The sequence below is a fragment of the Thunnus thynnus genome, chromosome 1 (assembly GCF_963924715.1).
Source record: "Thunnus thynnus chromosome 1, fThuThy2.1, whole genome shotgun sequence".
Taxonomy (NCBI): Eukaryota; Metazoa; Chordata; class Actinopteri; order Scombriformes; family Scombridae; genus Thunnus; species Thunnus thynnus.
The window spans coordinates 7,835,131-7,860,409 of record NC_089517.1 but is presented as its reverse complement, the minus strand read 5'-3'; the positions used below and the strand labels follow the sequence as shown (position 1 = coordinate 7,860,409).

The following is a 25,279-nucleotide window of genomic DNA, read 5'->3' as shown; positions in this document are numbered from 1 at the left end:
CTGAGTTCTTCGATTTTGTGCAACACGTATCTGGCTCTACACACATGGGAGGGCACACTTTGGACCTCATTTTTACACATGGAATGGATATTGAACATGTTGGCTCTAAGGACTTAATAGTGACCACAAATCCCACAAGTCTTTTGCATATGAGATGCACCCCTTTCATAAACAAAGCTGCATCGGTTAATTTCTCTATGATTTTTGACTGAAACATTGTTTTAAAGGATGGCAATGTGGAGACCTTAGTCCACTCATTTAACAATCACTGCTTCTCAGTGCTGGAAAAAGTAGCTCCTCTCAAGCTTAGAAAGATCCCATCCATAAATTCATCCCCATGGATAAATTAATCTATCCGGAGTATTAAAACTGGAAAGCCACAAAGCTTGAAGTACACAAGTTGCATCTCAAAGATCTTATGGCTATCCACAATGACATGGTGAAGGCTGAGAGATCGGCTTATTTCTCTAATCTAATATCTTCCAGCAAGAGAAATCCTAAAGACCTGTTTGATACAATAAACAATATTGTCTCTCTGGGCACTCCAAATCTGCCAATTTTCTCTAACAGTTACTGCAAAAACCTCCTTAAATATTTGATAGATAAGGTTGTAAACGTTAGGGCAAACATCTCACCCTCGTCCAATCCTCTCACTAGTGATTCCTCTAACCCATCCATCTTGGATTCCTTCTGTACAGTCTCTATAGATCATATTACAGCCTTGTTAGGAAAAACGAAACCCTCTTCAAGTGCACTATATGTCCTACCAACCTCTCTGTTCTTAAAGGTATTTAAATTCATCGGACCTTGCTTAGTTAATATTATAAACCACTTTTCTTATCAGGGTGTATCCCCAGCTATTGTTGAAGAAACTTAACCTGGACCCTCCCTGCTAGAGAACAACAGTATAGGCCTATTTCTAAACTTCCTTTCTTTTTTAAATGTTTAGAAAAGGTTGTTGAATTAGGAACTGGATGGCAAATCATTTCCTGCAGTTAAATGCAGATAAAACTGAAGTTCCTGATAACCTTCACTCAGTGATCAGGCAGAACCTTGGTGCCTTATCCTCATCTTCTCAGTCTAGTCTGCGTACTCTTGGTGTGATTTTTGACCAATCCATGAGTTTTGATACTTATAATAGGATGCTGACTCCATCATTTTTCTTTCACTTAAGAAACATAGCCAAACTTAGGTCTGTTGTCTCAAAAGCTGAAATGGGGATGCTAATACGTGCTTTTATCTCATCACATTTAGACTACTATAATTCTCTTTTTACCTGCCTTAATAAACCTCCTTGTACCATTGACAAACCGTCCAAAATGCTGCTGCTAGGCTTTTACTGCAATCCAAGAGATGGTCACCTATTTTAACCTCTCACTGGCTTCCTGATAATTTAAGAATTCATTTTAAAATCTTGGTGCTCACTTATAGAGCCCTACATGGCCAGGCTCCAAATTATATCTTGGACCTTCTGAACCCCTACACCACAAGCACAGCTCATAGGTCCTCTAACCAGGGTCATTTAAGTGTCCTTCAGACACGTTTTAAGACTCTGGGAGATTTTGCATTCCAGGCGGCAGCATCTAAGCTTTGGAATCACTCCCAGTAAGTCTGAGGTCTCTGGACTCTTTTAAATAGCAGTTAAAAACCCATCCATTCAGACAGGCATTTAGGTAGCATGTGGTATTTTATGTTTCAACTTGTGTTTCATGTGTGTTCCCCCCCCTCCCGTGTGTTTTATCTGTTCTTTATCTTTGTTTTGTTTATTTGACTGTGAATCACTTTGTGACTGTTGTCTGTGACAGGTGCTATAAAAATGAACTTTACTTACTTACTTACTTAAATATGTACTACACATAAAAAACAAAAATAAACGTCCAACACCTGCTTGATCTTCTATCTGTGGCAGCCTCTTCATCTCCCAGCACACTTCTTTATTTATCAACGGAAGCTAAAGTGATAAGCCCACAGCTGTTCTCTCAGCACCTATGAACACAACACACACACACACACACACACACACACAATTATTCTGACAGCCATATGTTGCACTGGCCAAAAGGTGCCAGATACCAGTGGTGTCTCAGAAAGAGACGGAAAATACAAAAGTCAGAGGAGGTTGGGTGTGAATTCTTGGCACTTTAAGTGATAAGGTTTTCAATAAAATTGTTGAAACAATGTGTACTAGAGCAAAACAAAGTCATTGCAAGAGTGTGTGTGTGTGTGTATGGGGGGGGGGTTTGTGTGTGTGTGTAAGACAAGTCTGAAAGTTGAACGAAAGCCCTTGGTACCATGCAGACAGACTCCTGGCCCACTGCGGACACATTAATCACAAGTTATAATTAAATGTCTCCATCTCTTCACCCTGAGACAGGATGGGAGCTGAAAGGGGCCACAGCTGCTATCCGCCTCACACTGCAGCCAGGCCGGCTGCCTGGAGTTCAACTCGTCAAGGTCCTGATCCTGGATCAGCTCACCGCTCAGTCACCACAACTGGCAGAGTATCATATTGAGAGAAATAGTATAAAACTCATCCTGCTTTTCTTTTCGTTCTCCACATTCTCCTAAAACCATGTGTTTGGGCTCTGTTTGCTTTGACAAGTAATACTTTTAAAAGTTTATCACATTTAATATTTTAATACTATATTATGGTTACTCAGTAGTAAATCTATAGTGACCTTATTGCACTTAATGGTGTCTGTGGTATCAGTACAATATTCCTAAAGTGAGTTATATTAAGTCTTTGGTGCTTGATTGTGATGACCCTGTTAAGACCTTAGACCAACAAGTTCATATGCATATGTCATCTACACACTTGAGGGTGGAGCGAACCTGTGCACCTCTACACATCTGGCTAATCACTCTGTAAAGTGGAAGTGATTGTCGGATTGTTTTGGACATTTATAAATATACACCGTTATCCCCATATTTGAAGGATTGCTGTGTCTAACCACTTTCTATAACAGCAGGCTTTTCTTCCTGCCTTACAGTGTGGCTGTTTGGAACAGCTTTAAATGTTTACCTTCAAACATGGAAGACGTGAAAACACGTCATATGAACTAGTTTATTTTGAGCATAGACACCTTTATCGTGTTGGACAACATTATTGATCTTTAGTCTTCTTTATTAAAACAAGGTGACACAATGTAACCCCTCAGCCTGTTTGTTTGGCTGCGCTATACACAGATGTACATGCATGGATGTAGATGTGACTATATATCGACTATGTGTTGCATGTATCTGTACATTTCACATGTGAGACATGAACATTTAAAGGGTGTGAAGGCACATTTCCCTCTTGGGACAATAAAGACTATCTATCTATGAGTTGCTGTTCTGTTGCATTTCTGACAGAGTAGATGCTCAAGGAGTGTTACATGTGATAGACGTGCCATTTCAAACGGAACAGTGGAACTTATTAAACTGGGATTTATTAATATTAAACCTTATTTGTTGTAACTGCTGGAATGAAATACTTAATGTCTCCTCCACTCAAAAAAGTGTTTTTCTCATTTGGCCTCATTCACTAATACGTGTGCAGAAGTGTTCTTACTTGGCGTACAAACTAAGTGCACATGCATAATTACTGTCTGATTCATGACACCTGCACACCGGCCAATTTTGTTCTTACCAACGTGCCTATGTTAGTGAATCAGAATCATTCTAAATTGACAGGTATGTACCTGCTATTGGTAATTAGCATACTACCACGCCCCCATTTCTCTATATATGGAAAGCTCTGTTGGAGCGGTGCAGCAGTGCAGAGAGCTGCAATGCACTGCAAAAAGTGAGGCGATGGTAGAAATGTCATTGGTAAACATGTCATTGGCACATTGTGAATACAGCCTGCATACCTGTTGCACCACTATGTCCATGACAAAATAAAAAGTTGGTAAATGTGTAGATCTGTGGAATTGATCTAAATAAATCACTACTGCTGCGACAGGTGTGCATTGTGTTTCGTCTCTGTCCACAACAGGCCGTGATGTAGCGAAAGCAGAGCGCCCCTCCCTGAACCACTACTGAACTGTCAGGCTGTGAGGACACTGAACAGGCTGCTGGTTAACCAGCTACATGTATCACGGTCAAATATGATGGGGAACTTAATTGCTGTCACATTCCAATATAGAAACTCTGATATATAAGCTATTGTCATCTAAAAGTGGGAACAGGACAATTTCAATATATCAATAATTTCATTACATTTATGATGATGATTTATGGATTACAACATTTTAACTATTAAGTTGTGTATCATTAGCAATTTCACACTTAAATGTTGTATATTTAGGCCCAATCATTTTTTAAATAACTGTAGTTCTAATACACTGTCTACATTGAATAAATATTTATAATTTTTTAAGACTGTGGGATGTTCATGATTTGTGTGTACGCATGGTCTAAGGCAGTTCTATATTTGTTCGTAAAGTAAGAACAAATTCAGGTAAGAACATATCGATGAATTCTGGATTTGTGCTTAAAACGTATTAACACATATTTGTGCGTACACACTGTGAATGAGGCCCATTGTTATTTCATCTGGATGTTTGAGCCTCACTGTGTAGAATGATGCACGTGCAGAGTTTGACACTAGAAGGCTGTTCTTCACATTGACCTGCGAAGTGGAGAAAGTTTCTCTGTGGTCACCAAAAATGCCTGTACCTACGAGCATGATTTGTGACATCACAACTAGTTTGGAAGACAATCACAGTCCAATATGCAACATAAACAAGTGTAATGTGGAAACATCAAACCTCCAGTGTACATACACAGAGAACGTCCTGAGTGGGAGACATCCTGTGTCCAGCAGTTAAACTTTTTAATTTTTATTTTTCAATGAGAAGGAACAGAGTTAATATTTTGTCATCTGTAATAGCCTATAAAAAAATATAAAGATTTTTCATAGGACTACCTCAGTTCTTTTTCCAAAGCTTCTGAATATTAAAATGCTCTGTGTCAAATCAAGAATAAGCACACAGACCACTTCTACTGGGATGATATGTAATACTATGATGGATGCTACACAGGAGAGTAGAGAGGAGGCGTGTGCTGAATGATGATGTACTGTTTAGAGACGAGGGAGCTCACATCCCAACTAAAGCTGCCTCATAATTTGAAAGTGGGGTCTAAAACCTTCTTCCCAGGGACAGAGGATAGACATGAATATGTAGACTGTGAAGCTGTTCTCGTGCTAGTGGGTCAGTCGTTTTATGAGGACAAAAAATGAGGTAGTGTGGTTAACATTATAATAAAACTGTAATAGTACACTATAACAGTCCTATAATAAAATATACATCTATTTTTTGTCATGTAAATATACACAGCAAACCTTTAAAACTTACTGTTTTTTTGTTTGGTTGGAGACTTTTCTTCTTAAGACTCTGAACTTTGTATTGAGACACTGAAATCACATTCAACAATGAAAAAGCACTAAAGCTTCACTCACACTAACAACTCACTGTCTGTGTACACCTGAGCACCTCCATCACAGCTATTCTCCTTCTTTTCTTGCTATATCGCTGCCAAATCTCTCTACATTCAAACACAAGTGCAGAAACAAAATTGAATGTCAGGTTGAACTGACACAAAGATTTCACAAATTTCACTGTAATAGCTGGGTCCACATTGTCAGAAACCTCTTATTGTATGCATCAAATTTAGGATTACGTAATCAGAATTGAAAATGTCAGATTCTGTGTCTTTTTTTTTTTTCTGTTCACACTAGATTTCACACTGATTTATCTATCTGATGAAAAAAATACTCTTTGTTTACACCTGGAAAGCCTTAAAATGTGACTTTATGGGATTTAACGTATAGTGTATATCTTGTGGTGCAACTACACTATTTCTAGAAAGGCTGGTGATGTATCTGTGATCCTCACTAGCGAGATAATAGAGACTTTACACAACTTTATGTTTATTTTTAAAGATCCCCTCCAGACATATTTAAAGTGTATTTTTAAAGATCCCCTCCAGACATGTTTTAAGATGTATATAAAACTTCAATTATCTTATTAAAATCCTTAAAATAACACTCCACTCCTTCTCACTCATTAAAAATTCCAGAATCTATTAATATGCAAATATATTTCAATTTAGAAGTTGAACTGTTGGACACAACATGTCTCCTACCTCAATGAAAAGTCTGTTCTCAGTGTTTGTGCAGATGACTGTGAAAACAGCTTTCCAGTGTCAAACTGTGCACACACATCATTCTGCACAGTGAAGCTAAAACATTCAACTGTCAGAACAAGAAGAAAAGCACATTTTTGAGCAGAGGGGTACTTTGAACCTCTGGTCTGATATCACTATAATGTGACCATGGAAGTGTAGTGATTTTATTGTGCTTGTGGTTTTTATATCTGATGTATCAGTAAAATATTCTTAGGGTTTTACTGCTTGTGTATCATACAGTAGATCTTAATGAGTTCAACTTTTCGGACTCAACTACACGTATAAACTTGTGGTGTAACTATATCATCCCTTGGGGAAAAAAAACATGTGTCCACAGTGACCTTTTTGGACTTAATTACATTTCAATATAACCATAATGTCTCTCCAGTAACGCCTTGTAGATTTGTGGTACTGAATAATGACTGTGTAATAACCTCATCTCATGGTCATTATACCCTACTGTGGAAACCACTGCTCTGTCATTTACCTCCATTGACTTAAGTGAGATGCGTTCCCCCCCTTCTTCTTCTCCTTCTCCTTCTTCTCTAGTCCACATTGTATTAGAAAAAAAAGGTAGATTGGGTGCGGAAAAATAACTTTTTTTCTGTGAGAGAGAAGATGAGAGGAAGGGCACTAACAGCTAACTCATGCCTCCAGATGCTGTCTGAATTTATCATTTGATTTTCTGACCACCAATCTCTTTTACAAAGACGTTGTAATTTAAGAAATGACACAACGAGAGTAGAGACTGTGGACGGGCCGATTTGTTGCGGGATAGGGTAGCACAGAGAGGGATGAGGAAAAATAAAAAGGGAAAAACAAGAAAATAGGAAGATATTTAAATAGTTTTATATTTAAATATTAATCTCATGATGACAATTGGTCTTTGTCGCCTGTTAAAGCCCGTGTTAGCTGAAATATACCGCGATAGATTCAGCTAGCTCCCCCTTAGCTTGAGTTTGGTACAACCCACAGCTCCTTTTGGTAACTACGGCGTCGAGAACTGGAGCACAACATGTTGGAGACCGTAACCGAGCTGTTCCCCCTCTGAGTTAACTTTTTAATCCCGGTTTTGTCGCGTTATCGCACACAAGAGGAGGAGGCGGAGGAGGTCGGGGAGAGAAAAGGGGCTACAAAGTCAGTCATGGTATGAGGTTAGCGTGAAAAACCGGAGCGTCTTCTTGTAACAGAAGCCCGTTGATATTTAACAGTGAGGAGGAGAAGGAGAAGAAGAAGAAGGAAAAGGGAAAGGGAAGGGAAGCCCGGAGAAGAGAGAGAAAAGCGGGGTTCCAAGATGCAGCTGGCCGCGGTGCTGTGGGGCGCCCTGATAACTTTGCTGCTCAGCCAGAGTCCAGGTAAGAAAATGCCTATTTAACAACACTGCAAAGTGGACTTGAAACTGCATATGAGTGCGTTTTTTGGAAGAGGAGAACGGAGGTATTTTTACACCGCTAATGTTTTGGTAGTAGTGCTTTTTTTTTTTTTTTTTTTTTTTTTTTTTAAATTCCCTCCTTATCAGATCTGTGAATTCATACATCTAAACTCAGCAGCCAAGTTTCCCCCCGTTGTGTTCAGGAAGCGTAATTTAGGTGGTTAAAATAGAAACTGTAGTGGAAAATATGCTTGTGTTCATTGTTTATTCTTTAAAAAAAAAAAAAATCTTGTTTGACAGCATGCTTTTGTAAGTCTTGAAGCGGTGGTCCGAGCTTTCAGTTTTGCAGCAGTTTATCTTGTGTTTGTTGATTGAAATTGTGAAAGTGTTGCTTTTAAGTTTATAAATTCACTTTTGACCCTCATTATGTTCTGTACTTTTGATGTCTTTTGCATTATGTACCTGATATATCTCGCATGCCAGGTATGTGCTGTTGGGTGTATAAAGGCAGTAAATGGAGTTGTGTATTGATCTGTGATTATATGTGTTTATGGAAGTGTTTTTTGGTGTTAAATGCAGTCTAGGCTGGATGTACTACAGTATGAGAGGTGTCCTGGTGTCCTGTCTGTGTTCTTCTTTGAGCCAGACTCTCATCAGTTTTGGCTGATGTGGGAATAAAACCTTGAATCTTACATCAATTGGAAAACACTGGCTGAGAATGAGATATAAGATGTGAAGTGAAGCTGGGATGGATTTTGTGTGCTTCGGTGGTAGAGCTGAATGAAATTTTGATTATTTTGACCTATACTGCAGTTGTGATATGATTAGAGTGAATGATATTTTTTTATATCATTATTCTCATTTTCATTGAAAAACATATAAAAATGATTATGGTGTGATTTTTGCAGGGATGTGTACCAAACAAAGATGTTTTCTTAAGTCTGTAGAATATGATGTGTATCTCTGCAGCACAACAATATTTAATTTAAAACGGTATTTTGACACACGTTGCACTTTTAAAAAATATTGCACCATATTGCGATTTTTACAAAATTTGGATGAATCGTCCAGCCCCAGTCAGTGGATTATATGCAGATACAAAGTTCAGCGTACAGTTGCTTAAAAGCTCACTTTTTGCTTTCCTCTATTGTGAAAGTGATCCGCTGATTGAAAACAACAGATTCGTCCTGCACATGACAGGCACTGTCAGAGGATGCAGCCCTTATTTTCCATTCAAAAAAAAAAAAAAGAGAAAAAGAAAATCGGGCACGCTGCTCTCTCTGCTCTAATTGCAGGTGAACTGGGTTGTTTATCTGTGATAACCTACATCCTGTGTCCCTCCCCACTCTCCCTCCCACCCCCAGCAGCTCTTGTAATAGGTCTGAGTGATTTCCACCACCCCCTTCCTATGTTTTCTCTAACACCTTGTATTTACAACATGTTAGAACAGCCGCTGGAATGCAAGGACCCTACTGAAGCTATTTCTTAACACACACACACAAACACACACACCGGGCTTACCGTCATTCGTACACACATAGTCACACACACACACACACATGCCATGCCTCCTTACATGACTTGAAAAGATGTACCCGACAGGATAACAAAAATTACATCTGTAATTGGCTGGTTAGACCTCAAAAGGAGGTTGCAGTAATTGTGACGAGTCGTAAATGTCACCAGGAGGCTGTCACCGAAATGTCAGCCAGATAAGATTCAATATCCAATTGAAAACAAAAGCCTCCCCGGATGATCCACATCCTATTTATAGTTGGAACTTTTATCCTTACTGATGTAGTTATCAATGTTTTGTCCCGCCTCCCCCCTCGTCTTATCTGGGGTTGCGCTTGTTTGATTATGGACTTGTTCTGTCATAAAGCAATTAAGTCTGCTGGGTTCTGTATCACGTCTTAAACAAGTCATTGTGTGTGTGTTTCCATTGTGGCACACAACATATAGATATACCGATGCTGCTTATGAAAAGCCTCTTTGGGGGCAGAAGTTGCTGGTAGATGGTATTTCATTCTGCAATCTGCAATTCAGGATCTTTTAAAATTTGAGCTTTTTCATGCCAGGAATTCCAAATATAACATTTTCCCCCCTCAAGAGTTTTATTTTCGTCAGGGTGGAAAAGCCTCTGAAATAGCAGTTAAACCCTCATGTGACACTGACAGTCAGACTCGCACTAATGACATTATTTTAGGGCTAGTGGCTCTTAAAGACAGGGTCTTATACCACAGCTATCCAGTGGTTGGGAAACTCCAGGATACATGAAAAACCCAGCGTAGATAAATATATCTTATTTGTAATTAATTGACTAAATAAAATGTTCAAAGCAAAAATGGAATTCCAGTGGAAAACCTTAATCATATTGCAGACAAATACTGGCAAAGAGATATATATATATATATATATATATATATATGTTGGTCACTGACATTTCAGCCCTCTTGTATTAGAAGATTTACGGTACATTATAGATTCATAAAGATGAATAAAGTGTAAAGGATGTAATTTGTGAGCTTTGTACAATAAATGGCATCACAAAGGCCAGCTGTCTGTCCCGGCTGACGGTGGATGACCCAAGGCTGCGATTTATTACTCCGCCTGTTGTGTGTGTGTGTGTGTGTGTGTTAGAGAGAGAGAGAGAGAGAGAGAGAGAGAGACAGTCTCCGACATGTGTGTGAGGTCAAGATGCTTCCTCAGCTAAGTCTAGTGGCCTTGTAGTAATGGGCTGAGTCGGACTAATGGCGTGTTGGAGAGTGTGTTATACAGTTTAATGATGTGCTCTGGGACAGGACAACCCCTCACCCACTCCTACATTTCCCCCCCCTGGACCCTCTTCATTTACTGATCAAGTATTGATTGGACTGACTCAGAGCCTCTGCTGTGTTCCACTGCATATCAGATATCAAATCACATTACAATAAAGCAGCATTGACGGATATATATATATATATAGTTATAATTGAATGGGGGGGTGGGATATAAATATCTAACTTGCATGATGATGCTTCTGCAAAAAAATGACTAAACTGAGACGGTGCTGCTGTACGGATCTGACAGCTGGGCATCCGTCCAAAATCTCCTTGCTTGAGTGCAATTGGTTGGTTTTAGCTGCTGTAGCCAAACAAAGAAGGAGGAGAAGAAGAAGAAGAAAAGGATGGGGATGATGACGGTATAATACGAGGAAAAGATGTGGGCTGCAACAAATCTCCATTGCAGTTTCCCAGATTCCAAGACTGCATCTTCAAATTGCTTGTTTTTGTGCAGCTAACAGTCCAAAGGTACAAAGTTTATAATGACAATAAAACAGAGAAAAGCAGCGTTTGAGAAGCTGAAAGCAGCAGGTGCATTTTTTTGCTTGACAAATGGCTTCAATCAGTTTCCAGCGTGCAGATCATGTAAGACAGCGAGAGGTGAGGGTAGAGATGGAGGGGTTTGGGTGCGTTCGCTCCGCTACCCTCCTCCTCCGCGGTCCAGGTCGTCAGCGGCCTCCGTGCCCTCCCCTGCCCGCCCGAACCCCCCCTTGTCCGATTGATTAGTCCCCTCAGACATCGCCCTCCTCATTCCGGACCGACTCACGCTCTCACCAGTGGCCTTTTTCACAGAGCCTGCAGGCGTGTTTTTTTTTTTTTTGCGTACCCAGCGAGCATCAGAATGTAAATTTATGACTTTGTCTCGCAAAATAGCTCCAACAACACATTTGATTAAGTGTTTGCCGAGTAATTGCTTTGGTATTAATGGTGTTGCAATCTTGATATTTCCGTATAACTCAGACCTACAGACAGATTTATTGCCCGCCACAAGTTGTTTTTGGTACGGGTTCCACTCTGCAGGCGACGAAACTCCCTCTCTCTCTCTCTCTCTCCGACGGGGGGAAAAGGTTGTTTTTGAGGATGTGGTCACGGCTCAGGTCTATGAAAGATGACTCCTTTGTCTTTACTCCTGGCAGGGTTTGATTGTTTTGGCGCGCCGCGCTCAACGTCCACTCCGGTGACACTCTCTCTTGTCGAGGCTGAACCTCTTCAGCGGCCAGAGGAAGAGGAGAAGGGTGAAGCTTTCATTAATGGGATGTGAGACTGGGGCTGCTGTGTTGGATGAGTGTATGTGATTTTTTTTGTAGCTTGAATGAATGTGTGTGTGTGTGTGTGTGTGTGTGTGTGTGTGTGTGTGTGCCCTCCCTGGTCTAGCTGGTTAGGTTGGTGTCAGCCAGGCTTTTGCTTTCACCGGGGGGAAGGCAGAGTGGGCCACCTGATACCCCCACTGTGCTTTGTGTGTGTCTCTGCTGAAGGGATGGAATTGCACCTCCAAGGTAGCAGTGGAGGTAACCTATGATTACTTGATTCCCCCCCTCCCCTCTCAAACAGTCTCATATGGATAAATGTCAGACCTCAGCTCCTACCCCCCCTCCCACACCCCCCACTCCTCTCCTCTCTTCTCCTCATGTTCCTCCACCTTCCTATAAATCACCTGGCTCTCTCTCTCTCTCTCTCTCTCCCTCCCTCCCTCCCTGCGAGGCCGGGCCTCCTGTGCGAGGGGGACCCCCGAGGCCCTCGTCTTTGGGGTCGTTTCTGATTTCAGAACACGATGCCACCGCCCCGGGGCCAGTTTCAATTATGTCGACCGCGCTAACATATGTCACAGATGTCAGCTTAAAGAGCACACGAGCAAACAAATAAAGTCAACCGCTGGCTGCCCTCTCGGTGCAGAGAGAGAGAAACGGGTGGCGGTGTAACAACAGAAATTACACACTGGTAGAAATTTTTGTCAAGGCTTTAATTGTGTTATACTGGTTTTATTGGATGAAGACTGGGTCACACCAGCATTTTAAAACAGCCATTCATTCCAGCTATTGTCCAGGACAAATTCCTGTCATTTTTTGTCAGTTGAGTCTCTCAGAATCCGAGTGTGAAAGCTCAGGTAACACAGCAGCCACCCGGAGTACACGTTTGTCAAATGACATCACCAGTAGAGCTGGTAGCGTACTGTGATATTGGTACTGTCATTTAAATCTTTTGCGATATGAAATTCAGGCCACATCACCGTAGAGGTTTGGTATCGAAAGGGACGTTAGTAGGTTTTTTTAGGCCATGTAGTATGAATCTGAGTTCCTTGGGGGTTGCAGATTATTGGAGGCTGTAATAAACTCTGGTTCTCTGTCTCAGCGGGGGTCTGCTGTAGAGGACAGAAAGATAAGCAGGGCTGGAGACTCGCTGTCTGAGCGCAACCACAGGAGGAGGGAGGGGGGGTGGGGGGGGGACACAAAGACATTTTGAAGGACACACACTTGTACAAATCCATAGTAACTTAATTCCTCAGTGGCTTCGCTCCTCTCTCGATTCGACTCTGGGGGAAAAAGCATCTGCCGGGATGTTAATGTAATTCTGGTAAACGTGGAAGAAGACATCAGTGTGAAATGATGGAGGCTTCGGCAGATTGTTGCATTACAAGTCCTCTTTACGTCCCCGGCTGTGGTTTCAGCCATGCATTAAAAATAAGCCACTTATTCTTCCTGTGTTGTCTCAGTAACCAAGACATCTTGGGATCCTCTTTTTCTCAGACAAAAAGAAAGACATTTGTCTAATGCCAGTGTCTGTATGGCTCCAGTCTTCACCGAGGGGCGACGGGGGGAATTCACGCAGCCATATTTTTCAGCGTGTCTAATGGGTTAAACTGCGCAGTGGGCCACACGCACAAACATATGGTTTAGAGATGACTTTTGTCACTGTGCGACAGAAACATCTGAACAATTTTTCAGCGCAGGACAGTTATCCCATTGTCACTTTTCAGGAGGGGGGTGTCCAATCGCTCTCGGGAAATGAATGGCCAGTTGAAAGTTTTATTTTTGAATAGACGGCAGTTAATCATTGACATCCCTGTGGAGGAAGATTTACAACCGGTGACAACAGCTGTAGTGACGTCTTGACATTACTGATCAAGATTTTTACAGGATGTTTTTGATTTGTTAAGATTGAAAAGTTGGAAACGCGGTGATGTTCTATATTTTTTTTTTTTCTTCGTCAATAAATCCCATGAAAATACAGAACCCAAGTATGTGACTCGTTCTGCTGTAAATACTCACCAAATGTGTTTTTAATCTTTTTCATTCATTTATTCATTCAATCTTTATTCAATCTTGAAGATCGCTGAGGGCGTGCCCTCGTTTACAGTGATGTGGAGAGTCTGGGGCTGAAAATAGTCCCCAAGCAGTGCACAATGTTGTCCTGTTTGACTAATGTTTGCTAAAAAAACTGCAGCACCCAGCTGTTTTAGCCAGTCTTTTTTATTAATGTACTTACGTCTCTCCTGTAGGAACAAATGGGCAGCTGAGTGCTACAGACAGGGTAGGGAAATTGGAAAGTATTCAAGACGGACTCGCACTTTGCTGTTTTTTTTGTCTTTTAATGGGATTTCTTGGCAATAAGAAAAATATGAAAGACTCCAACTTTATCCTTTTTTAAAGATATATTTCTCTGAAAACCTAAAAAAAAAAAAAAACAATCTGCCAAAGCTGCTTTCATGGTTAGCTGTTTATGCCTTTGTCCTCTCCCCTCTATGTAGACAGTAGACAGAAAACAGATGGGGTGAGAGTTCAGGATATAAATAACTACAGAGACAGACAGGCTACTTTACTAACTGGACATGGCCTCATTCACTACACCGAGGTCATAGACCGATACATGCTTTCTACTACATCGCATGGCAGCTCACAAAAAAAAACCAAAAACCCAGCAAGTTCTCTATGCTGCCTCATGGAAGAAGCAGGGAGACGAGACTCTTTCTGTCTTTCTGTTAATTGGTGCCAGAATGAGATTCTTCTTCATTTCACAAACTGTGGTTACAGAGAACACACACACACACACACTCTTTCTTCCTTTCCATTAGTATTTGGCTTTGAAAAATCTGTGTTTTGAGTATTAAATACTCACTGCCTGTAAGCTTCAAAAGTTACTCTGAAAAGTTCTGCTCCGAGTCAGTTATTATCATGGCAAAAAAAAGTATTAAAACATCCGACTAAGCTCGTCATAACGCTCCTCCAGCATAACTAATTAACTTCCTGTTGGTCCATATGTTCCAAATAATTGCTGCTTTACTTAAATATTGCAAAATATGCTTACTTTAGGTGGAGCCTCTGCATTATGAGAAGGCGATGGCATGATTTTATAATTGTTTTTTGGCCGTGACTCCGGGTCACCAACGGAATCCGTTAACCGACGCGAATCCAAGCCGACTCCAGCTGCAGGAGTAACCTTTTCCGAACCACCTTTCAAGTCTACAGGAGGTGATTATCTGATACTCCGACAGATTTCTCAGAGGAAAATCTCAGCTCAGAGCTACACGACCATTTGTGTCCTTTTTCACTAGATCTTTTCCAGATATATATTTTTTTTAAGGTTTTTGCCACATAGCTGCCTTTTTTCTCTAGCGGGGTTGTTTTTCCTTCTTTTTCTGTTTTTACTGATTATATCTCTGCCCCTCCCCCTCGCTCAGCACCATAAAGGCAGCTCATGGTCGACCATCTTTTAACTGTGCTGCCCACCCTCTCTGTTCACCAGTGGGGGTCCTGCAGATGGGGGTCCTGCAGCTGTCTCAGAGATCACCTCCCAAAAGGTGCCTGAATGAAGAGGCTCCTCATTTCCCCTCAACATGCCAGCATGCACACACGGCCTGCTTAGGCATATGTTCATGAACACACACACACACACACACACACACACACTCACAGCTTCCATCTCAAGCTTCAGATAAGATTAGAGTGTGATATGATTGGACTGAGACCCCACACACACACACACACACACTTACCTCAACACACACATTTTCACCAACACATAGCGGCGAGTGTTAAATCATGTATGTTAGTTCACACTGTGAGCAACGTAATGAACATAAAGTGGAGCTTAACATTTTTCAAGTCTTAAGGCATTCCCATATTGAAAGGAGGTATCGGTTGTAATTGTTCCTTCTGTCCATACAGGTTGCGGTGAGATGCTGACACGTGATTGTAATCGTAAGCGACGGAAGACAAAATTCATAATCCTTAAAGTTCAACCGAAGCTTAGATGTGGCTTCGTCTGTCTGACCTAGTTATATCAAATGAATATCTTCCAAAGCGTCCTCCTTATTGCATAATTCCCTTTTTTTTGTTGTTTCCCTGGACAGTGTTCGCTCGCTGAGCTGTGGTGAATGGATTGCAGAACAGAGAGAGAGGAAAAATTGTACTAAAAACACAGGAACTTTGGAAGTTACCCAATCGATTCGACTAAGTCACACCGCTTAGCTTCAGCTGAACTTTAAAATGCATTATTTTTTTTTTTTCCACAAACTAAAGACTGAATTTCGGTCCGCGTCTCTTACATTGTAATCACATTAAGAAAGGATCTCTTCACGACCCGGAATGGACAGGAAATACAATTACGTGCGGGCATGTGACTTCAGGAGATATGAAAGTAGATATCATTTAAAGGCCTGATGTATCTATAGTCAGCTGTAGTAACTTCCTTTTGTGTTGATGCCTTACATTCGCTGTGTAGTGTACACAAGTCATTATTTTCAGCTTTTGTTAAGTAAAAATTAGGAATTTATGGCTTAAATATTAAAATATTTCTGCAGGTTTACTGTTTTAATAACTTTGTTGGACTCACTGTCGGCTCATCTGTAGTTTAATCAGCAGCACCTCCCTTTTTTTTTACTAAGGACCCTGTTTATTATAAACAAATCCACTCCTTTTGTTGGTAAAATCAGTCCAAAACAAAACAACCATCTTTCAGTTCACCTGCATGTAGTGCAGTATATTTGAAATAAACCAAGCTTGGATCATCTCCGATCTTATCAGCGGCTCTAAAGATGATATGCAGGTGTTCTCTTCATCTTCATCTGGAGGTGTTTCGCTCTTGTGATGGAATAACCTCGCAGATAAAGCTTTGAACGGTGCTTATTAACATCTCTTTTCATATCGCAAGCAGAATACAGAACTGTGAAACTGAATCACACTGATTGCTAAACCAGGAAGGAAACCTGATTAGCTGTCGATCGCCGAGGACTGAGAAAAGTTCATTAGTGTCCACCGAAGCTCACTTTTAGTCGAGGTTGGTGTATCATTCGGCTCTGCAGGGAAAAACAGCTGAGCAGACTCGAGTGACTTCTCGATCACGCCGCTTACAGTATGAACATGTGGTGTATCGGTGTCGCCTTTCCCTCCCCGCACCTCCCAGTGACTCTACACATGCATGGAAGCACCTGCTAAGTATCTGATGTCCTTCTAGCCATTGAAACCAGTAGGAGGCACGCCGCAACGCCTGTGGAATTAAAAACACGTCCAAAGAAATCTCTGACACATTCATAGAAACTCGCTTTTAATGTTACACCAAACTTCAAAGGCTGCAATGTCTGTGAAGATACAAGAGAGGATGGATAATAGCTTTTGGTATTTATTACATAGATGCAGAAATATACTCAACTATTGATTTATGTCGGTTGATCTTTTCAGCACTACACCTACAAGAAGCAACACAGATTCAACACAATATACATAAAATTAAACACTGTAAGTTAACAGAACTGGGGGGTGTACAATCACCTGACTTTTACTTTCTCACAGGAATTATCTCAGAGCGTAGCTCGGGTACGCACGGCGGCAGCTGAGACTTCCCCGGGCCTCGTATAATCTCAGAGCTCCTTTGCCCTTCTAAAGTGACATCTCTCACTTTTGTCCGCTCGATACTGACGCACAGTGATGTCACCTGAAAGTGTGAGAGCCGAAACTTGACTCTGGACACAGACACAAACATACACACACACACACACACAATGCTTGACCTGAGAGAGTGCGGTTGCCTCGCAGCTAGTTGTCGATGCAGTTAAACACTGTACCTGTGTAACGCTTCCTTGAGGAGGGGGGGAAAAAAAATAAGTTAACTCCCACATCATTCTCCACCGTATGCCTGCCAGCTCCTTTACATTCTTTCCCCTACTCTTTCTACTTCTACCATTTTCTTTCAATGGACCCTTACCCTGCAGGCACTAACTCAACCAGGCCTGTGATGAGGGGAAATTGAGGTGCTAGTTGTGGAGGTGGTGAGGGTCTTTATTAAACAAACAAGTGAAGGGGCTTTGGAGGCCCCATTGAGGCCTGGAGCTGGAATGGGGACGCGACTGAAAGCGCTGCACTCCCTAATGAACTCGAGTGGCCCATAGAAGCGGAGGCCTTTTCACAGAAGCCAAGGAGGACAAAGTGTCAAAACAAGCCCAGCCCCTCGCCGTTCACAGGGGCTAAACGCCGCCTTTTGACTCTGTGGAGTGTGGGCATCTGAAGGGGAGGCCATGAGGAGAAAGGAGGGGGAGGCAGAATGTACTTGTTAAAACAATGGCCTCTTAAATCAAGCACCCCTCCTCGCCTCTCTTCTTCTCCTTAGCCACTCCGCTCCCGCCTCCCTAACCCCCCCCCACCCCCCCCTCCTTGTATCGCCTCGACTTCCAATTAGACCTACTCTTGCACAAGCGGTTGAAAGCCCTATATATCGCAGGGGCCTCAAAGGAGGAGGCTTTGGAGTTTGCGTCTCTGTAGCAGTGTTGCCTCTATGAAAGGTCTTAGTATTCAGAGGACAGCCTTGTTTGGGCTCCTCAAAGCACTCAATCTGCCACCGGGGACTTGTGTACCATCATGTCCTCTCCGTTCAACCGCCTCTACTCTCCCTTCTTCTTCTTCTCTTTTCTGAGCCGCTCCACCCCCTCTATTCCTTTTTCTCTCCTTTCTCCGTCCCACCCTTAGCCAAAACTCTTTCTTCTGTTTGTGACCCCTCCGTCGCTCCTCCATGCATGGCTGCTCGCGGGGGCCGGGGGGGGGGGGGGGCAGGAGCAGGAGCAGGAGCAGCAGCAGCAGCAGTACACGGCCAGGCCTCTAGCACTCTGCTGCCTCCCTCCCCTCAGTTGTTTAGCCATGGATGAAAAGTGGAGACAAATATGTCTGTGGTTCAAAGTCCATCCCGGCAATTACAGTGACTGATTAAAGAGTTGGCCTACACAGGCAGCTATGTATAATACTACAACTCCCACTCTTGTGTTTCATAACAGGACCTTCAGAATAGAACTGAGCTCAGCAGTGCCCTGATAAGGCCCATGGCTGGCTGAGTCGACCGTTTAACGGCGCGGCGATCGGGAGCCGGTGCCGTAAAAGAGGCCACGATTGTTTTATGACAAGAGTTTATTATAAGAAGAGCAGACAGTATTGTGATTTTTTTTTTACTACTGTGCATTGAATTGGGAAACAGAACAGAGACGTGGAAATAAATAGAATATGAAAAGAGTGAAAGAATAGTTCAATGAGTAGACCGGTGCTGCAACAATCAATCGATCACTTCTCAAATATGAACGTTTAAATTGAATACTTCTTTTGCTTGATGCTTTTAAGACATCGGTAAGACAGGAATTATTTATATGCTAAATCATAAATTGATTAAATAAAAAAAAAGATAGTAAGATTAATCAATAGCAAAACTGTGAGAATCTTTGTGCTTTACAACACTCACGCTCACTGTTGCTGCACTCAGAGTGAAACGTATCTGTCCTCTTCTTGCCAGACAACCACATCAGTCTCGCAGCGCTGGAATCCTGTCTCACAAACAATGGCTGTATTGTTTGGTGTTGTTTATTTGCAAGTTTGAACTCGGATGTCTGATTTACCTTGGATTTCCCTGTCATCATCACATGCACAAACGGTCTCAAACGGAGGACCGTGATTACAACCAGGGTCAATTTCAAACGTCAGTGTAAACATAAGTAATGTCTGCAAGACTGAGAGTCTTTTGAACTTTCAATCTCCTCAAAGACACGCTGTACTTCCTGTTTGTTGCACAGATAATTGCAGGATTAATTGATTAGATTTTGTGTTGATAGAAATCTTGGATTTCTGCCATTATGATATCTCTGTGTGTTGTAACTGTAATGCTGTGCTCAAGGAAATATGTCAGATGCTAAACAGTATCGCACGCACAGTATGCTGTAAAAAATCAAACCCAGAAAACAAATCTTCACTAAACTGAAGGATAAAATTCTGCAAAACTGAGAATATATAATCTCCCAGTGTCTCTTACTTTTGAATGTGTTTGTTTAATAGTTGAATGCCAGCATAAAAGTGATGGGATTTTTCAAAAGTCTTTTAAAAATGATCAGGAAGCAGTAGAGTTAGTGGAAGGAAGGAAAGGGAAAAGAAAGGAAAAGAGGATGAATAATGAGTGAAACAATGTTACTGTGACTTTGCCTGAGGGTGCATGTAGCAGCCACTCTCAGGGGCCGGAATTAGTCTTTTATGCCTTGAGGCTAAAACTAGAGGAAGATAATAATAACAACAACAACAACAACAACAAGACTCTCCACCAGAACCAGGGGAACCATCCGTCTGGACTGAAGTGAACTGAAACGGGCCTCGACGATATTCTGCTGAGAGTCGGCGCTAATTGGGTCAGCATGATTTTCCACTTTTGCTGCTAGGTGGTTGATCTACGGGGCTTCTATTCTGAGAAGCACCTACTTAAGCGATTGTATCGGCCATCAAGAGACGAATCCATCTATGTTGGGCGAAGTCCATCGTCCTCGTTCGCATTTAGCCCACATTTATTTAAGAGCTCGCTCCAAATCACAGTCATGGCCCAAAAATGGTTTCTCTCAGAGGCTTGTTCCACTTCTTTTTGTGATTTTTTTTTTGATGTGACCTTGAGTGTCCACTTTCTATCACTGTCACACATGGCAGAGACACCGCAAGCTCATATGGAGATAATTTTTTTTATTTTTTATTTTTTTTTGAGAGCTGAGGATAGACCCCCTGCATCGTCAGGCTGGTCAGTAACAAGCTGGGGCCTCGGGTGGTTTTCCTAAAGCTAATCCGTAAAGTATGTGTGTGTGTGTTTTTGTCTGATTAAAGGAGAGAAGGCATAGTTTGGTAGCAGAGGTTTGACCCGAGTTGAAGTTAAACTTCTAGAAGTCATATGGAACATGTCAAACGCTGCACTGTGGTATCAACAACAATCAGCCAAAAATGTATTTATGCTGTTTTCCCCCTTCATGCTCAGATTGGACCAAGACAGAAATCTAGTGCGCCAGGCAGCCCAAAGGCTGTCTTATAGATTTGCATTGGTGGCAGATGCTGAGTGTGTTGCTTGCTTCCTACGTTATGAGGCAATTGGGGATAGAGCAGGCAGGGATGTTTTTGTCCAGGCCCTGGCAGACTGGTGCTGCTTACAGATCCTGTCCAGGTGTTAGCCTGGGAGGGAGAGGAAATCTGGGGCACCGTTAAATCAGAGCCAGGCCTGGACCCAGCCCTGTAGGCTGTAGCAGCATGCTGGGGGACGGAGGGGTTGGACTGGGCTATTGAAAGCCTCTGGTCAGTGTCCAAACTGTTTCATTTTCACTCTTTCACTGTCCGTGGTAGTCTGATGGCTTCAGTTTCATTTATATGCAGCTTAATTTCCATGAGGACCGAACTGTTTACTACAGTTAGAAATGAAAAACTGACTTTTCAGTTGCTTATGCGTTTTAAAACTTGTACGTTTTTAAAGTGGTGTAAATCCACTGAACGTCTGATAATCCAAATAAAAACCATGCACAGGCATTTATAGGTGAATATACAATCAAATTTATGAATTCAACCAGGAAAAGCAAATTGGACAGGAAGCAAGGGTTGCCAGAAAATTAACTCATAGCAAGCAAGATGTAAGTGAATTTTGTGTGTGAGAGTTTAGGTTTTGGTGAGCAAAGAATGCATATTGAAGAGGTATTTGAATGCCTGCTGCAAACATCAGATTTACACATTACTTGCATGTAACATTCATGATATTGTCAGGTGCAAATAAGGTCCAAGCCTAATGAGATATGTCGCTGTCTGAGGATTCGGCCTCGTGATTTTTATCAGCCTGTTTACTCTGGTAAACATTGGTAATTGCCAGATAGGGGTGACCCGGGGTCTGTGGCCCTCTGTAAGGTTCAGTCTAAGTTCTAAGGTCAATATATACCGACTGCCCTGCAGAGCTTGATTTACACACCACTCTCCTGTGTATGCTATACATAAACCAGCAGTTAGAGCACACTTACAAACACTGACAATGTCAGTCAATGGCCTCTCTGACTGCCTGTCCTCCTGCAGGCTAATTTAGATGTTGACTGCAAATGGTTAATGGACTGTATTTATATAGCACCTTTCTAGGCTTTCAACCACTCAAAGCGCTTTTACACCGCAAGCCACATTCAACCATTCACACACACACATTCATAGGCTGATAGCTGCCATGCCTGTTCATCAGGAGGAGTTATCTCGCCCAAGGATACTTCAACATGTGGACTGGAGGAGCCGGGAATCTAACCGCCGACCTACCTCCTGAACCACAGCCGCCTCGATTGATAACCGTAACCTTGGCAGACAGCAGGGAGGCAGGGACGCACTTTAGAGCAGCTTTTATAAAACACCATCGCTTCGGAAAATTGCTCATTTAATAGGGATGCTGCTCTTGCTCGCTGAAGAGAACGGCACACAAAGCTCTAAAAGCATATTTCAAGGTTTTTTTACTCTTCCGCATGCCCTCCCACTCAATGTTGAAGCATTAATTTTATGTCCCATGTTTAGACCAGCATTTAGGGTCATGCTGAGGCTCAGGAGTGGCTGGGCTTTCTTACCAGCTCAGTGAATGTATGGTCTGCTCGCTGTAAATCAGAGCTCATTCCTCTGAAGACGAACTGTACATCACCACCGCTGTCCAAGGAGAGAGATGAGTTTTAGTTTTAGATCAGCGAAGGAAAGGTCACAGCTTTCGGCTTCAGGATATAAGAGGTGCTTCCGTCTTACACATTCGTTCATGGTAAATCCCTGACAGGTGTCACAGCTTAAATGTGAGTCTCGTCAGCGCTACAGTACATGCATTTCCCTCCGTCATGTGTGCTTTCATGTCGCGGTCGTGTGTATGTATGTGAGACAGGTGCCAGGGTGCAGTCAAGTTGCCATGCGGTCGTAGCAGCGGGCCGAAATAAAAAAGGTTCAGCTGGCGCCTGGCGCCCATAGTGCTCCCGCTCAGATATGTGTCTCTGGCAGCTTGCCACAAAAATATATACACACACTTCAACCAGGAACCACTCAACTAACACTGTTGATTATAACACATACATACATGCACTCCCAAACATTCACATCTTTTCTGTGCTGATTTTCTTCCTCTGCTTCCACAGCTGAAGCTGGAAGCCTCAGCTCTGCTGTCACTCCAGGGGGTTCAGGTAGACACCGGTATATGGCTGAGCGGTGCCAGCCCGTTTTATAATTGGATTTAGTGTTGGCACTCTTCCTTCCCCACCTTCAGCCGGATAACATTGATTTATGAGGGAGGCCTGGGAGACTCCATGTGCCCGAGTCCAACAAGCATTGCACTACATTCAAGGCTTTGTTTCCCGCTGTTGGCTGCTCTGCTGTCATTGAACTAAGAGGTGCTGTAAATATCTGGTAATACACTTACTACTAATTTAGATTAGTGTGGGTGATATGGTTTTATTACCTCTGCTTATCTGATAAACTGATTAAAAGTTAGTCTGTTGGTGTTGTTTTTTAGACTGTCTGGAGAACAAAGTTGGGATTTGCAGGATGTGTTTGTGGCTTTTGTGTCTGCCTAATCGTTACAGCTAATAGAAGTTGATCAAATCTGACTCCAATATAAAATCAGAATCTTTAAGAACACCATCAGGTTTAGCTTTTACCACTTTAAAGAAACAAAAGTTTAAGAAGTGAAACTGAAAAGACTGACATATAAATCCTTATTACTAAAATGTTCCCAGTTATATTACGTGTATTAGCTAAATTGCTACCTGGATGTTGTGTTAATTACTGTTGGATAGTGAGAAAGAGGCCAGACCATAATGATTGAAGATTCGTTAAGACTTTAAGCTCAACAAATTTTAACCGACTGGGAACCAGATCCAAAATGGAATCAGCTATCAGAACCCAACCCGCCATTCCAGTGTCTCACTTGCCCTCCAGTTACTGTAATTACGCCCCCCCCTCCCCACCCTTAAACCCTCTACTCCGTCTCACTCAGGTGTAGGGTGTCAGCCTCCTCCTCCTCCTCCTCCTCCTCCTGCCTCAGGGGTTTTTTGGACAGCTATTCTTGGTTGAGGAGCGTGCTCGTTCGCTAGCGCCACACCGTCACCCCTTCCCCACGCTAACCCTCCCCCCCCCGCCCTTGCATCAGATGACCTGTTGCCCTTCAGAGGAGGACGCAGAGGTTATGCGCCTCCAGGACTCACAAACACTGACCGTCTGACCACTTAAGCAGCATAGAAGCAGTCCTGGAATGCAAACAAACGCTCCCCTTACCCTTGAACTGCCTCTGACCTCGGTTTAGGGAGGGGATGACGGTCAGGATAACGGGTGGATGATGTACCTGTCATCCACCTTCTGGAGAAGTTTCTTTGTTGAGCAACTAGGGTGTGTCATGTCCTTCATCTGGTCCAGTGTAAAAGGGAGTTAATTCTTTGATATCAGCTTTCTTTGCAGCTGTTAGTCCAACGCATAGTATAAAGGTGTGGTCAGATGGGACCAGCTGGAATTAGGGTGGGTGTTTAGCCTGAAGAATGATGAGATAAGCTGTGGCTTTTGGAGTGATTCTCAGTTGATATGCATTTGAAATATCCTGGACTGGTCTTATGATATTTTGGCACATGATAACTACACTCCTACTGATTCTCCACCCAGAAGTGTATCTTTTGTTTGTCACAAATGACTATGATAAGATCCTAGTTTGATCCTTAAGCAGAGAACAGTCTGTTGACAATGGATTCCAATGCACCACCTTGCCTGAAATGAAAACCACCTTAAAAAAAAAAGAGTCTGGCTTGCCTGCATAGACTGTATTTTTCCATTCACATAATTATAATTTTACATCTGAGGCCCATAAGGATGGCAGTCCCTAAAAAGAAATCCGAGAGATTCCCAATAGCACGTCACATGACAATGTAAACTCTAGTTTCCTCCTTCACATAATTAGTTTTTACACCGGCGACCCCACAAAGACGCCAGCCCCAGAAGAGAGCACCGAGCCACTCTCGGCGGTGAGTCACATGACGGCAGGAAGCTCGGAGATAAAGCTGAGACAATGTCCAGGGAACATCAAGTGCTGACCTCGTGTTCCTGATCAGTCAGACAGCTCAGGGCTCGCCGTTCTGCAACAGAGCCACTATTCACTGCAGCGACAGACTAGCTAAAACCCCAGTCACTCCCAGACGCAACCACTGCTGACACAGCTCAAGACAAACACATGATGCACTTCTGAATTATCCTAATTCATTCAGATCCACTTAAAATGTGCAACATCACACAAAGGACATGAACTCCCAAGTTTCAAAGAAGAAAATAAAATTATTACTTTCTGTATACAAATCTGAGAAATTATTCTGTAAAGTCCTTCCCAGTTGTATACATGCTCATAATTGCATTACCACGCTGTGATTATATAGTGCTGGCAAATAAATGAAGAGATGTTGGTCACTGTGGTGGATTAGGTAACTCCAGAATGTTTCAAGTCTCTGCAAGTTGATTTTTTTCATGCTGTAGTTAAATGAATTGAAACTGCCCCAGAAGGTTGGAAAACATGGAAAAACACTATGGTAATGTGAAAAAAGACAGTATTTCTAGTAAAAAGGGAAAAAAAAACAGCTGTATTTCTTATTTTTCTGTCTCCCCATTTGTTCTTGGAAAGA

The 25,279-nt window shown here is 42.3% G+C and overlaps 1 protein-coding gene across 3 annotated transcripts in view; it reads left to right on the top strand.

The window, feature by feature from the left end:
- Positions 1-7,163: 7,163 nt before the first annotated feature.
- Positions 7,164-25,279, top strand: part of lrp4 (low density lipoprotein receptor-related protein 4) — a 118,662-nt gene continuing 100,546 nt past the window's right edge. For 2 of the 3 annotated variants that reach the window (XM_067572624.1, XM_067572537.1), the window contains exon 1: positions 7,165-7,529. In XM_067572624.1, coding sequence (XP_067428725.1) covers positions 7,469-7,529 — 61 coding nt within the window. In that variant the 5' untranslated portion in view covers positions 7,165-7,468. Of the gene's footprint in view, positions 7,530-25,279 lie in introns of all 3 variants that reach the window. The other variant, XM_067572705.1, reaches the window with a different exon arrangement.